General features: G+C 42.7%; 2 protein-coding genes across 3 annotated transcripts in view; one reads left to right on the top strand and one right to left on the bottom strand.

Moving 5' to 3' along the window:
- LOC117225156 (neuropeptide CCHamide-1 receptor) overlaps window positions 1-15,731 on the top strand; it is a 58,286-nt gene extending 42,555 nt beyond the window's left edge. Inside the window, exons 2-7 of the mRNA XM_033478486.2 lie at window positions 5,859-6,353; window positions 9,003-9,195; window positions 10,679-10,812; window positions 12,141-12,314; window positions 12,621-12,871; window positions 15,038-15,731. Of these exons, the coding sequence (XP_033334377.2) occupies window positions 6,006-6,353; window positions 9,003-9,195; window positions 10,679-10,812; window positions 12,141-12,314; window positions 12,621-12,871; window positions 15,038-15,320 (1,383 nt within the window). The 5' untranslated portion in view covers window positions 5,859-6,005 and the 3' untranslated portion in view covers window positions 15,321-15,731. The remainder of the gene's footprint in view (window positions 1-5,858; window positions 6,354-9,002; window positions 9,196-10,678; window positions 10,813-12,140; window positions 12,315-12,620; window positions 12,872-15,037) is intronic.
- LOC117224871 (neuropeptide CCHamide-2 receptor) overlaps window positions 1-16,100 on the bottom strand; it is a 140,204-nt gene that overhangs the window by 115,306 nt on the left and 8,798 nt on the right. The gene's annotated exons all lie outside the window — the stretch shown is intronic.

Here is a 16,100-nt window from a genome sequence, read left to right as displayed (position 1 = left end):
ATAAAATCGGGATACAGTGGACCCTCTATTATTAAACGATGACCCTCTCTTCCCCTCGCAGCGTTACACTCTCGTAAAAATCCTTAGCAAAAACATCGGGGTCGAAGGTCGAGGAACACGCGCGCGCGCTGTATTCACAGTCGTGAATTTTTCTGCATGATCGGCAGCCCGGGCCGATCGTATTACCGAAACGATCAGCAACGCGGAACGTGGCTCGTGATGGATGATATGCAGAGCCGGGATTGCGTCGGGTAAGCCTTCACGAGCACTCTTTGCAGCTCTCTGAACGAATCCCGTCGACGAACGAATCTCGTCGACGACGCGAACCGACGAAATCGTTAAAACGTCTTAGCTGCGGAACGACGCGGGACCGTTATCTGCTCGACGGAAATACTATCAATTGCTCCCGACGAAAGGCACAACGGTTTCCCGGAACACGTTCCCGTTTCAAGGAATAAGTTCGTTCCGACTACTTAACTCGCAGCTGCGCGATTCTACGTGTCCTGCAAACACAAGCCAACGTTGTCTTCAAGCGAACGGCTCCACGAAGAGCGTCGGAAAGACTGCGCTTTTCTCGGAGACAGCTAAGGAACACTGCTCGAGAAGTGTTCTCCTTTGATGTCAATTTCTCCTTTGGTAGACTTTCTTCAAGAAACGCATTACAAAACCGTTCTCTCTCTCTCTCTCTCTCTCTCTCTCTCTCTCTCAATGCTGCATTCTTCCACTCGAACTGGTGGCAAAGTTTATCCTCGGCATATAAATCGTCGGTGCTCGATGCATTTCCATAACAGCGGCAGCAACACTTCGACGGACACGCCGACCATCTAACAGATTTCATAAAATTGAAGCGTTTTATTTCGTGGAAGCTTTACTGAAAAGCGCTGAAAGCAGCTACGTTGTGCTGCTTCGTAAAAATAACAAACGCAAATGAGAAACGGAATTGTTTCGTTGAACGCGCGCAGTAACGAGTTTTCGACAGAGACGGTGTGTTTATTAAAAAGTTAAATGCATGTTTATTAACGAGTAAAAGTTGTGTTTATTAAAAGTAAAGAGGAGAAACGGAAACTAAATTTCGTATGGTAAAAAGAATTAATGTCCTTGGTTAGAATTCCACGCACCGGTTTCTCACAGCACTCTGCTCGAAGAACACCAAGAAAGACAGAAAGATAAATGATATGTATATGTACGTGATATCGCCTCACACCTCGTACCATAACTCATTTGAAATGCTACAATACCCAAGACAGATATTTATTCGGATTTCCAGCGAGTAGGTCTGAGTATGCAGAAATTGACATACAGTACAGTAATATCGCTCTAATTGACGCTCAGATTGCGCACAAAAATGAACAAATTGGGAAGAGGGATACGATTAATTCTAAGCTTGCGGTTCGTTTTTATAGTTACGAATTGTCAACAATTATAAAAACGAGCCGCGAGGTTGCAATAATCGTATCTCCTCGTCCCAAATTGTCCACTTTTCTGCACAATCTGAGCATCAGTTAGGGAGACATTACTGAAAATAGAAAAGGCTCGGTAATTGGTACATAATTCGTTCAAGTAACTATTTCCTCCACTTTGTCCATAACATATTTCAATTACAAAAAAATGCGTACTTACAAGAAAGACATCAGCATATAAATGAGATGTTTTAAAAAGTGCGATACAGTAATGTCTCTCTAATCGACGCTCAGATTGCGCACAAAAATGGACAATTTAGGAAGAGAAGATACGATTATTCGACCCTTGCCGATCATTTTTATAGCCACGAATTGTCAACAACTATAAAAACGAGCTGCAAAGCTTAAATAATCGTATCTCTTCTTTCCAAATTGTCCATTTTTGTGCAGAATCTGAGCGTCTTTTAGGGAGACATTACTGTATAGGTAAAAGAAACTATTTAATTCGTCGAGAAGTTCGGAGGTCGCACGAATGGGCACAGTAATTGACACGCTTACCCTATACGAGAACCGAACGGAGAAGCCGATCCAGGGTAACCCGGAAGGCGCGATGTTAGGTAGATCCCCGAAGCCATCTCGGCCAGTAATTTCACTTAACCCTAGCTTAGTGCAACAGATCCTCGCATAATCCTGCTCGGAGCTAGGTTCATCAGCTGGTCCGACCGCCGATATGACGGATCAACTTGGGATGTGATTAGGCGCCGTCCCGGCACTCGTCGCAGCTATTCAGTCGCCGCGATCTCCGGCAAAACGGTTCCGTTTATCTTTCTGGAACAACTGCCATGCTTTTCGCGACCCAGTTTCACGATCGTTAGAGCAGCCCTGTGATCAGCGAGCATAGATAAAGCTAAATTTGCGAGGACACGCGCTAACGATACTTTCCCGGGCGAAAAATATGGGGCCCGGAGAGCGTAACGGGCAGCTAGCCTCGTAATTACGGGGACACAGAGGATAACGCATCGTTATTGTGCTCAGAGGTGGCTCGAACGGGACGCAGCTGCCGACCCGGCGAAAGAACCGAACGAGCCGCGGAAAACGCTACGCGACGTTCAACCTAGTGTGTATCTGCTTAAAGCTCCCGCGGAACTTCTTGGCTCTTAATAGAAACTTGGCTTCCGTGAAATTACAAGCGTCCACGCGAATATCATGTTTGCGCTATCGTGGAAGCAGCGATTGTAAAGGAAGTACGATAAAAATCCTCGAGCCGGTTAATGAGGCCACATGGCGCCCTGCGTTTTCCCTGCATTTTTACATAGCATCTCGCATCCTCCCTCTCTCTCTCTTTCTCTTTTTCTTTTGCTATCGCCCTCTCCTCTCAGGATTTTATTGATGACGCCCTTGCTCGATACACACCGCGAGCAACGGAACTCTCATTAAGTCTGCTCGCGTAACGCCAGGTGGTGCGCCCACAGAATCCTTTCCCCACGTACTTTCTTAATCTCATCGGCCTGATACTCCTTCGATCATTCTCCGAAGAATTCGCACCTTCACCTCTGCGTCCCTTCCACCGTCTCAACTTTATTATTTTTCTCATTATAAATCGCTGAATTATTCCCGACGAATTTGCATCGCATTAGAATGTGTTTAATATGAAGGGAGGGCATCCAGGCGAGAATCAATTATCAGTAATTTGCCAGATAGAATTTGGAAAATGTTCGTTTCGACAGCATTACTTACGCGATTTCGAGTTATGCGCGAATCATTTTGCCAACTAATCTTTCCGATGACAACAAAATTAATTTACGGAAATATCCGTGCCGGATTCTCTTCGGTAAACAATTCAGCTCGAGAAGTTTATTGTTGTTCGAGTTATTCGGATAAGAGATAAAGACTGACGAATAAGATTTGTAGCGGCCAGTCGGCGCGCATAAGAAAAGATTTGTTTCTCGTGCAAACAACTAGCATATTTATGACTCTCCTTCGAAAAGGCTATCTTTGAGTAAGCTGTTTCCTATCCGGATGGCAATAAGCCAGTAGAGTTTCTTTTTTACCTAATTCTCGATAGTCAACGAGACCGTCATAAATAAGCGGGAATTCCGAAGGGAACGCAAAACGGACCCGAACGCCGGAAGTCCGAGCGCAACAGCCCTGGGGAAAACCCAGGCCGTTACATCATAAAAAATCGCACCCACTCCGGTCACCACGCGGTCCCAAAACGGAACGCGCTCAGGGCGTAAGGGACAACGCGGTGAGAAGGAGATGGACAACGCTGATTGGGAAAACCCATTCGCGGGTCAACCAATCAGGGGGTGTCCAGAGCCCTTGCCGGGGCCAAACAGGATAATATAAAAAGAGCAGCAGTGAGACGCTCGCCCTCATACCTCTCATACCTCTCATACCTCTCATACCTCTCATACCTCTCATACCTCTCATACCTCTCATACCTCTCATACCTCTCATACCTCTCATACCTCTCATACCTCTCATACCTCTCATACCTCTCATACCTCTCATACCTCTCATACCTCTCATACCTCTCATACCTCTGATACATCTCATACCTCTCATACCTCTGATACTCCTCATACCTCTCTTGCTACGACGTCACGCTACCCGAAAGTGATTCTATGCAACTTATCAAATAAAGTTAGTAATTACACCGCACGCACCAGTTATTTACAAGAACACAACTCATAACTAAAGATTTTACTGGTTAATAAATCGAATTAGTATCAAATTGAATAAAAATTTATCTAGATAGTAATTCATATGAATAAAATTTTATTCGAATAAGAATTCATTCGAATAGGATGTTATTTGTTGCCAGCGATGATAAGGCTTGTAGTTTCTGATAAGACTTGCGATCTCGTGTTCATAGTAGAATCTCGAGGAACAAAAACAGTATCACCAGAAAAGAACAGTCTTGTATACCACTAGGAAATTGTGAAGAGACATTATTATTGCTGTCCACTACAGTATTTGATTTCCCCTGATATTTGTTTATCTTATTCCGATTTATTATTGTAATGGAAATCTTCTGAAGAGTGGAAATTAAAGAAGTACAACACGCTCGCGCGCGCGAGGAAAGTCGATCTTCGAATCACTACAACTTTGTCAACTCTCCGTGCTCTCTAATCAAATTCTACAAAGACCAATTTATACCAATTAATAAATTCGTTCAATTCGTTCAAGTTGACAGGTTCAATTCATGAAACGATCTCTCCGGTAACAAATGTAAAAGAAAGCAAATACTAAATATGTTGAGGACTCATCAGATGGATGACGGAGATCCTCTGAATATTGCACTTGGTGCCGACTAACTCGAAGGACCACCCACTGTAGTGGGACTAAATGAATTGCTAGTACTCTATTTGTAACGCGCAACCTAACCGTTACGCGTATCTCTCTATGTCTTCTGTTCTGTCCTGTCTGAAAGTCTAAGGTGTTCTCTTCTGAAGCTCTAAAAATGTTCTGTCTCTTCTGATGTTCTGTGCTTTCTGTGCTTTGGGCCTTACCCTATTCCCCTTCGTGGAGTCGGAAAAACCCCGGCCATCCCTTCCAATGTGCCCGAAGCACGTTGTCTCTGGTAGGGATGACTGCATGGGCCGCTTGCGCTTGCGGGTGGAGGGATGTTTGGAAAGGTCGGGAAAGTCCAGCTGGCCAAGATTGTCGATGCCGATATCTAGCGGCCGATTCTCTGGTCCCTTAGCCTTGGGGCTTTATGGTAAGGGTTTCCAGAACCTAAATGATGGCATGACCTTCATCATCCTAAAAACTATTTAATTTATGTGTCGAACCGATCCGCTAAAGAAATTGCCATTGCCCTAAACGGATTACAAAAAACTCATAAATGGTCGCCCGTACCATAAAGCCATTTCCAAACCTCTTACCTTAACAAAATAAAAATCATAATGGCACAAATCTACAGCGAGTACGGATTCGTATAAGTTAATTAAGTTTGACGTACACATCAATTATGTCTCATATTATTATTCAACCAAATTATTCTTAAACTAAATAAATTTTCTTTAAAGAAAATACGTGTAAAAAAAATATCGATCTCGAGTTCCCACGAGTTCCCATCGCTGTGTCTGATCATTGCTCGGCTATTCCACTAGCTCCAGGACGAAGAAATCCCCACGTCCCAGCCAAATTTACGCAATTTCCGTGAGAAAAGTGTGTCGTATAATACAATCTGGCTCGGAATTTCCAGCTTATTCCTTCAAATCCCACACGTGCAACCCGAAGAACGGAAGCGGAGAGCGTTCGACCGGTTCCGAGCTAATCGCTTCGAGCTAAGCGGGGTATCTCCCTCGGCGGAGGACAGTACAATGCTTCCGGGATCGGTTAGAACGCCTAGGATCTCGAACGTAGTTCAAAAATTACCCGGCCATTTTCCGCTATTCCGCGTCGTTTCGCCGAGAGCCTTTTTAACGTGGATTCATTTCTAATTCGCAGGGTCTCCGATAAGCACCGCTCTCTTTCCGAGAGACAGAGAGAGAGCCGGGAGAGAATATTAGCCAGCGAGCCAGGGATCAAGATGTGAGACCGGAAGGAATCTTCTCGCGATCGCTGAGGAACCATAGGCCGGGAACGCTGGAAATCATGTTCCAGTCATCGGTGTCGCCGATGTCGGTCGCGTGGGCGACGACGTCCTCGACGATCCTGAGGGCAGGGACGTCCAGGATCGCGGCGTCCGGGCATTACACGAGCGTCAGCACCGTTTACGACGTGATCGACCAGACGTTCCCGAAGAGCGAGGACGAAAAAGAGGAGAACTATACGCCGTACGAAGAGCGGCCGGAGACGTACATCGTGCCGATCGTGTTTCTGCTGATACTGCTGATCGGGCTGACCGGAAACGGCGTGCTCGCGTTAACCATACTGCGGCACAGTAACATGAAGAATGTCCCCAATATTTATGTCTTCTCGCTGGCGTTGGGAGACCTGCTGGCACGTGTTTATTCTTACTAGACGCGATCCCCTTTCCCGGATTAACTTTCCACCCGGTTTACTAGACCGCGCGCCCCTTTCTATCGGCTCCGCTGCGCCGTGTGATATTTCTACAACCTGGGACGATTTAAATCCGAAATAGAATGCTTTGGGAAATTGCTCGAGTTACCCGTTACTTTGAGCGCAATATCTCAATGGCCAGGTACTCGTAATATTTACAGTAATTTCTCCCCGAAATGCCAAATTTCGGGTTACCGTGAATTTCCCTTGGTTAGTCCTACTTTGGGAAATTGTTCGAGTTACCCTTACTTTGAGCGCAATATCACAGTAGCCAGGTACTCGTAATATTTACAGTAACTTCTCCCGGAAATGCCAAATTTCGGGTTACCGTGAATTTCCCTGGGTTAGTCCTACTTTGGGAAAGTGCTCGAGTTACCCTTACTCTGAGCGCAATATCTCAGTGGCCAGGTACTCGTAATATTTACAGTAATTTCTCCCGGAAATGCCAAATTTCGGGTTACCGTGAATTTCCCTGGGTCAGTCCTGCACCTATGTAATTTATTACTACGTCAATGCTTAAGGGTCGACTAATACATCATCGTTTTTATTCTAGCATTACTATGTATTCATGTTAATGTACACCGGCATGTTGGCCGCTGCCTTTTTTTGCCAAGTGTCCCGAGCTTCTGTAAAAACGAGCCGCGAGGCTCGAGGAATCGCGATTTATTATTCTCAGATCTGCCGGATTCAAATCCGACCTCCGAACATTTCTGGGAGAAATTGCTGCATATTGCATTCGGGTAAGATAAATATGTCCGAAGAGAACACTGTTTCATAGCGAGAACCTTTTGAATTTGAGCTTTGATTGGTATTGTATTTATTTTGGCAATTATTGCACTCCTCAAGGTGTGTTTTTAATATTTATTTATTCAAAAATTGTCTACGTAGAATATATGATAGCTTGTAATACATGATCCGTACTAGATCGAACAACTTTTAATTATATACTAATATTCTGAAGACTAGAACTTCATTGTATAGGCAGATATGGGCTTCGCTCTTCACTGAGCATCTAAAATGAATTCTTTTCCTACTCACAAGGTGTTCGGAAAATCGTGGAACAACTGGCAACGGGATAATTTGATGTGCACAAATAAGTCGATGAAAAAGAATAACATTTTTGAGGATGGCGAGAAGTAGAATCGGAATGTCATGACAGAGCGTTAAATGAAAAAATATTTTTCTTTTCTTCGTCTTATTTTCGCATGGAGAATCGTCCCCTTGCTAATTGTACTACGATTTTCCGAACACCCTGTTTATATATTTTAGTTAAACTTACGAAGTCGCGTTAAAAATTATTATAAATCCACGGTCTAAGTAATTATAATCAAATACATAATGAGAAAACAGAAAGAACAGTCATTAAGAATTAAGTATCCCTTAGATTATAAAAATATCACATCGTGCGTCGGGTCGCGAAGCTCCAACCTGGGACTACTTTCAAAGTGTTGATTGCCGAGCCCGAGCTCAAACCCGAGCCCGAACCAGCCCAGGGTTTCACGAAAATTTCCGAGGTTCCATTCCACAAGGGAGTATTTTAAACGCCCTTATTTCACAGACTCTTCACTCGTTCTGCGTGCACGTTGTTTTAATCGGCGTGATTTTTTAATTAAACAAAGACTGACTGGTAGGATTTGTCCTTGGCGATTGCTCTTACAGAACTCACACCTTAATTAAAAGTACACTTTGCAAGAACTAATTAATAGCGAGTCGTTGTATTGTTGGGACGTCGACAACGATACAGTCGACGTTTTAATTGAACGGGCACAAACGCAATTAAAAGGTGATCAAATTTTTTGATGCATCGATAGATGCGTAACGAAGAGCATTTGTTCAATTAAATGCACGTTTGTGTAATGATCGATCTAGAAATTTTATGCATTCATGATCGAATAAATAATAAGTCAGGTGCAAAATTGTGAGGACATTAGAAACGCTTCAAGATATTGTGTTACATTATTTTCATCTTATCACAATTATTAAGAAGGGAAAGACATTTTCAACTAACTTACATTTCTTACAATTAACTTAGATAATATTTATTTCGAGATCCGCAATCTAATCATAACAATTTAATACATCCTTTTATAAGAACAATTGCTAGTTCGTTTAGTCAGTTGTTTGATTGTTCAAAATAATGCTTACGTTACTAAGTTCAATTATATCGAAAAATCGTTAAGAAAGTAATTGTTGCATAGACTCAATTCCATATTCACAAAACGCAATAAATCGTATAATATGGAAATACTGTTGGCCGGAAGAAACGTCTTCGTTTTTTTCATTTTTCCTGCTTTTCTGTCGGAATGAAATCGCCCTATTCTCCTGTCATCAACATAGGCACGCAATAAATATAAATATTCTTTTTCTTCTAAGCGAATATCACAATTGCAATAGTTCCAATTATCGTAATTTTGAATAACGGCACAGCAAGAGGTTAATCAATTCCTAAGTCAGAGCTAATCAATTTCTAAGACACGAGATAATAACGTGGTCCCAGATTTAGTAGCTTCGTTGTACCCAGGAGGATCGATAATTAACGTACTTCTGTGCGATCGTTTCCTGACACGTCTCTTCAATGTTACGCCGCAGGTAATAATGACATCGGTGCCAGTCACCTTCATCTTCTACATACTGGATTCATGGCCTTTCGGGCTTGTGATGTGCAAAATCACCGAATGTGTCAAGGATATTTCAGTCGGTGTATCGGTGTTCACGTTGACAGCCCTATCGGCTGACAGGTTCTTCGCCATCGTCGATCCGATGAGGAAACTTCATGCTACAGGTTCAGATTTCACTTCTTTCATTACCTGATCCATAACTGTATCTACATAAACGCTTCCATGGTCTTAAACTGGGATCGTGTAGAATTACGACCGAATTATTCAAGAAACTATAATTACAAAGTAATTCGATTACATTGTAATTCGTAATTGAGATCGCCATTCAATTATATTATAAAGTAATTCGATTATATTGTAATTCGTAATTGAGATCGCCATTCAATTAAATTACAAAGTAATTCGTTTACATTGTAATTCGTAATTGAGATCGCCATTCAATTATATTACAAAGTAATTCGATTACATTGTAATTCGTAATTGAGATCGCCATTCCATTAAATTACAAAGTAATTCGATTACACTGTAATTTGTAATTGTAATCGCCATTCAATTATATTACAATGTAATTCGTAATTAAATAGAAGTACGATTACAAAATACTAAGTAATTGAATTACATTAATTTCGAATTACAATGTAATTAATAAATAGATTACGTTATCATTAATAATTATCTATTCGGCGTAATCACTAGATTAAGAATTTTATGCATTTATGCATAATATTGTTATATTAATTTGACTGTATGAAACTAAAAAAATGCAGGAACGTGTATCCATATAACTTCAGCTCGTTCCAGTCGATGTAGACGATCTTACTTTTGCATATAAAGACCAGCAGTATCTCAATTACCCTCCGACTTTACCGAATAATCCTCCACGAAATGTTAACAATTGCAATTTTTCTTGCAATGCAAACAAAACTTCATGCTTACTCCTGCAAGTTCGTGCAAAGTTTCTCTCAACAGCTCTCCGGTACTTAGTTATAAATCGTTTCGGCTGAACGATTCTTTTGCTGTGGCTCTGCTCAATTATATCTGAACAAAAGGGAATTAATAAACTAATATAATATTATATCTGTTATATGCATAATATAATAAAATATTACAAAATAATAGGTCGATACATAAGTTCGTACTTGTTCATAAATGTTCATTCTTGTAAACTTAACACTCCATATTTATCAAAAAATTGATCGTTGTAGTACGAATTTTTTGTTAACATGACACTCCATATTTCTCGAAAAATTAATCACTTTTATACAAATAAGTAAAGTATCGGTCAACAGGAGAAAACCAAGGCTATCGAATGACACATGACACATAACGGTTAAGTAATTATTCACCGGGAAATTATGGACCGACCTAATAGATTGCATCTGCGGCAGGTTAATTTACAAATATCGAACGATGATTACGAGCCGGTTAATTCAGCTGGAAGTTTCGGTTAAATGCGGGCTACATTCGCGAAGCGCTTAAACGCGGCAGCATGGATTCATGGAACGAGGACCAAGAGATTCGTCTTGCCCGCAAAAACCGTTTCGCGTGCCACACGATTCTAGGAGAAGATCCGCGAAACGTAACAATAAAGAACGAGATACCGGGGGCAAAACCGTGACCAACGTATTATCTTTTTTGCTGTTCTAGGTACGGGGAGGCGAGCGACGCGGTTTGCCATAATCGTCGCCGCGTTGATTTGGCTGTTGGCCATTATCTGCGCCATTCCCGCTTCGTTCGCCTACATCAAAACCTTCAGGGTGAACAAGGACGTGAGCTTCTTCGTAAGTTCGAACATCGTCCATAGGGAATTCGGTTTATTGCCCGATTTTCTTACGATGCCACGCTGCATACGAATATTGCCCACGGACGATTACGTTTGTTTTTCCTGGCACAAGAAGCTGCGGTATCAATATCTACAAAACCACCGTGCCATCCGAAATCGTTGCTTGTTTTCTCCAGTGGAAACATACTATAGCGAATATCAATTCTTGAACTGTGCAGCAATCACCGTTTTTTTTCTTATCGATTCGAGGCAAATAGATGGAGGATCGTTTATAGTGTTATGATATTTTCTTATTTTAAAATCTTCGCGCGCAGCATTCTACCAGTTTCCACTCTATTGTAATGTATTTTGCTTTATTCTACTTCATTCTGCTTTATTCTACTTTATTCTGCTTTATTCTACTTTATTCTACTTTATTCTACTTTATTCTACTTTATTCTACATTATTCTGCTTTATTCTGCTTTATTCTGCTTTATTCTGCTTTATTCTGCTTTATTCTGCTTTATTCTGCTTTATTCTGCTTTATTCTGCTTTATTCTGCTTTATTCTGCTTTATTCTGCTTTATTCTGCTTTATTCTGCTTTATTCTACTTTATTCTACTTTATTCTACTTTATTCTACTTTATTCTACTTTATTCTACTTTATTCTACTTTATTCTGCTTTATTCTATTTTATTCTACTTTATTCTACTTTATTCTACTCTATTCTACTATACTATATTCTACTACACTTCATTCTACTGTACTTTCTGCTCCATTTTACACTACTATAATCTAGTTTTTTTTTTAGTCCATTCTATTCTACTGTATTCTACAGGGTATTCCAAAAATGTCTCGCAATCCAAAAATGGGGGATTCCTGAGCTCATTTAAAGTAACCTTTTTCCTAGCGGAAATGCAATCCGCAGCTTTATTTACCAGTTATTCAAATAGTGACCAATGAGAAGCAAGATCAACTGTAGCGAGACGGCCGAGCCAATGAGCTGAGCCTCGCGGCAGTTGAGCTCGCCTCTTATTGGTCACTATTTTTCGTTAATAACTGGTAAACAAAAAGCCGCGGATTGCATTTCCATAAAGGAAAAAGTTACTCCAAATGACCTCAGGAAACCCTCCATTTCCAAATTTCGAGACATTTTTGGAACACCCTGTGTACTGTACTATACTGTAAATCTAGCTTTTCTCTCTCATATCCTAATTTAATAACGAGGAATCAAACAAATGTAATCCCCCGATCTCTGACCTTCGAGAGACCCTTGGCAATTTCGCCAAGTGAATCGAGCGACCCACTGCACGGATCAAAAGATTAAAATCGATTGCTTCTTCAAGGTCTGCTACCCCTTCCCGGAGGAATTCGGCCCGAACTACCCGAAAACGATCCTAATCTGCCGGTTCTTCATTTACTACGCGATTCCTCTGACCATAATCGCGGTATTCTACGTTCTGATGGCCCGTCATCTGATGAAGAGCACGCGGAACATTCCCGGGGAGATGCAAGGTCAGGTGAGTGACAATGGCGCGTCGATTCCTCGTCGGACCGGAACAACTTCTGAAAGGAACGCGAGTTATCCCAGGGCTTATTGATCCCCATCGAAGTTCGCGAACGCCTCGAAAGGCGGGGGCGGGCTGATGATTTATTAGAAACGAATACGATGGGTCGAAAGGAGCTGAAAGTTTCGCGCGAAAGTTTCGGCGGGCAGTCGTGCGGAATGAATCGCAACTCCGCGAAGACCGTAGGATGGCCAAACGGTTGCTCTTTGGGGGGGAAGTTATAGTTAACCGACGGTCCAGCAACCGGTTTGTTTTCAGGTGAAGCAAGTGAAGGCTCGGAAGAAGGTAGCGAAGATGGTGATGGCGTTCGTGATCGTGTTCGCCGTTTGCTTCTTCCCGCAGCACGTGTTCATGCTATGGTTCTACATCCACCCGACCGCCGAGAGGGACTATAACGCTTTCTGGCACTACTTCCGGATCCTCGGCTTCTGTCTAGCGTTCATCAACAGCTGCATCAACCCGATCGCGCTCTACTGCGTCAGCGGAACGTTCAGGAAATACTTTGACAGGTGATTCGACGAACCGTTCCTCCCTTTCCCGGTTCTGCCGCGGTCCTCGATGTCCCGTCGCGTCGATTGAAACGCGTTCCAACGGGAGCCCGTTCGCACTTTGGAAAATATTTTCAAAAGAGCATGCGGACCTCGTAAAAAATTCGTACAATTTGCAAGTAAATTGATTCGCCAAGAAAGGTTTTGTTGCCTTCAAAATAGATTCTACCCGAGGTTAAATTTCTCTGATAAATATACGAAAATTATTTTCTATATTGCTTCTTTGCATTCTTAGAAGAACGCAGCTTTCTAGCTCTCGATAATGTCTTTATCTTGACGGTTTTTATTAGAACCGATCGGCTTAGTGGATGCACATGACGGGGTTTGCTTTGACTTTTCATTCTAGATCTTTCAGTTCTGTAGCAATCATGCATATTATTCGTGCATTAAATTAAAGTCGTAATTATATCGAGATGTGTTTCACGGTGTTTCATTCGATGGGTCAATTTTCGTTACAAGGCAATACACGTAACGTGAGCACAATGGTTGATTGATAGCGATTGAATTCACGGTCCACACTGAATTACAGCGATGCTTTATACTGCGGATCTTTTGGAACGCGAAATTCCGGGTAATTCTTTCGCGATATGTATATCAATGTTCACGCGCAGCGGGGAAAAAATTTTGGCAACGATTTGACACCTGGCAAATAGCTGGACGAATGGCGACCCACATTTTCCGCGCGATGTTCGCGGTCGCCGATAAAAAACATCGTCGAACAATCCGTCGCTTTTATTGCGCCCGACGTGATGCAATGGTGCAGCAATTAATTTGCAACATATTCGATGGCCGGGGCCCGGAGCTGCAGCCGCGTGGACGAGATTCGAGGTCTCGAAAGCTGCAGTCGACCGGACGATTGAATAATCGTTGGTAAGCTGCCATTGACGGACCGCTGAACGCGCGGCGAGCACTTCCCCGACGCTTACAGGTCGAATGTTTTTGGATAAAAATTTGAAACGCACCATCCGAGCGGAATCTCCGCGCTTCCGGAAGCTGATTCCAATTGCCGACAACATTCGGCCGGGATAATTCCACTTTTGAATAAACAAGGATTACGATCTCTGAGAGAGAAAACGATCTAATGGAAATTTAGCAAGACTTTTGTTCTACTTCTGAGCTCCCTCGAACAGGAGAAATAAATTTCTCCTTTAATTCCTGCTTCGTAGAAAATTCTCGGTTCGCATATGTAGCCGTAGCATAATTATCTGCGTCGGTATCTTCTCATCTCATTTATATTAATTTTAGAATAACTTTAAACAGGATGAAGCACGTGTACGTGCCTGCATGCGGATTTAATGCTATCCACAAAATGGAAACTTTTTAGCTTACTGCGTGAATTCTCCTGAACGGGTTTCCATCAGCATGATTCAGATTTAAACCAGAGTTTGACGTGAAAGGAATAATAAATCGACTGTGTGGATTATTATGCAAATCTCAGTTCCCGCGAATGGATTACAAAGACAATCAAGATAAAATGATGGAAAAATTTATTTCATTAGTGACGGGAGTCAGTGCGTCAATATTGCCGTGAGAATTTCATTATACCACGCTTCATCCGTTATTTCGTCTCTGTTTGCAGAAATACTTGCAAAAGAACACAATAAAGCCTTCGTTCTCCATGCAAATTCGCACCTCTGTATCTTTCTTTCCGCGTTTAATCGTTCAATTGTAGCTTCGTCGCGATTAAATTCTTTTAGAGATTCCTCGACTGGAATGCGTTCGGATTATTAAGCATGAAGGACTATACATACAACGAAGGAGGGCACACGTATTGACTGGCGCATTTAATAAAATATGAATGCACGAGATTCGCGACTTAATTACAACCGGACTGCGAATGTTATGCGCTTGTGACGAAAAATGAGCAGATCGATCTGAAAACAGTAAAAACGTTCAGATAATTTTCTCAAATAAGAATAATAATAACATTCTCTTAATAATAAGAATAATATTCTCATATTATTCTCGTTAAAAACTCGTTCAAATTATTAAGAAAAGAAATAAATGCATCTGTAATTCCTGTATCTCGTAATTAATACAGACAATATTCATTTTGCATCAAAATCCGCAGTCTGATTACAACAGACGAGCACGGTGTTTAAAATGCCAAGGATTTCGACTGCACAGGTATTTGCTTTGCTGCGTGCCGGGCCGGATTCGTCGACGACAGCGTCGCTCGTCGGACCTTAGTTCCCGAGGTCGAGGTCCGAGTTTCTCGATGATGAGCTCGAGGAGATACATGGGCGACTCGCGGCGAGGACAGCGCAGCACGATGCACATGTCCACCCTTGGTAACGACGTTAGGGCCAGCCTGCCGATCAAGGAGCAAGAGACAACGATCACGTTCACCGGGTGCCCGAACGGCACGGACGAGGGTCTGCGAAGTCATCGAGATTCAGCGACGGAGTAGTAAATTAGTCGGTGCGGGTCGTCAGGACCCCGCGAACTGAATTATTCAGCGATGAACTTGTCAGTTCGCCGTCGCAGTGAATTCCTTAAAAAGACAAATACATGGACGCGAGGTGGTCGAACGCGGAGCCGCTTTCCATCGAGGATCGAGACTTTGATCTGATAATAAGCTCGATCACGAAAGAATGGCGGTGTCGGACAATCGCGTCGACGTCCGGGACAGTTCGGTGTGCTCATAGACGACCGCCGTTTCTCCACGGTGCACGCACGTGTGTGTGTGTCTGTTTGTTTGTGTGTATGTGTGTGTCTATTTGACAGTGGACGCAATTTGTAAATTGCCAAGGCAAGATCGGATACCAGGTCGTGTACGTAGGAGGAATGCGGATTTTCTGAATAAAACTCGGATACGAAACCCTCCTGCTGGCTTTCTCTGCGTGTTTCCCGCACCTCCACCTGCTAACTTCCTCCCTTTATTCACTTATGACTGTTGCTACGGATGAGAGGAGGATCGATGACCCGGCGAAAGAAGTTCCGTCGCTGGTAATTCAATTCCGACGCCGATACCTTTCTCGCCGCGCGACTTCCTCTCTTTTTGCCACGGCGCTAGCCGGCAAAGTGTGGGCGAAGATGCGTCCCCACTGAATCTACCTCCGCCTTATTGCCCTGTGGCTCGAGCAGACGCTGGAAGTAACCGCATAAAAGAATCTGGCACTAAATACTCCCTACTGCCGCAGTTGAACCCCGCGGGACAAGGATAGCTAGAGGCGAGCGATGAAAAAAA

This window comes from Megalopta genalis, chromosome 4, assembly GCF_051020955.1.
Source record: "Megalopta genalis isolate 19385.01 chromosome 4, iyMegGena1_principal, whole genome shotgun sequence".
NCBI lineage: Eukaryota > Metazoa > Arthropoda > Insecta > Hymenoptera > Halictidae > Megalopta > Megalopta genalis.
The sequence above is the reverse complement of the archived record's forward strand: the minus strand, read 5'-3'. Positions and strand labels throughout refer to the sequence as shown.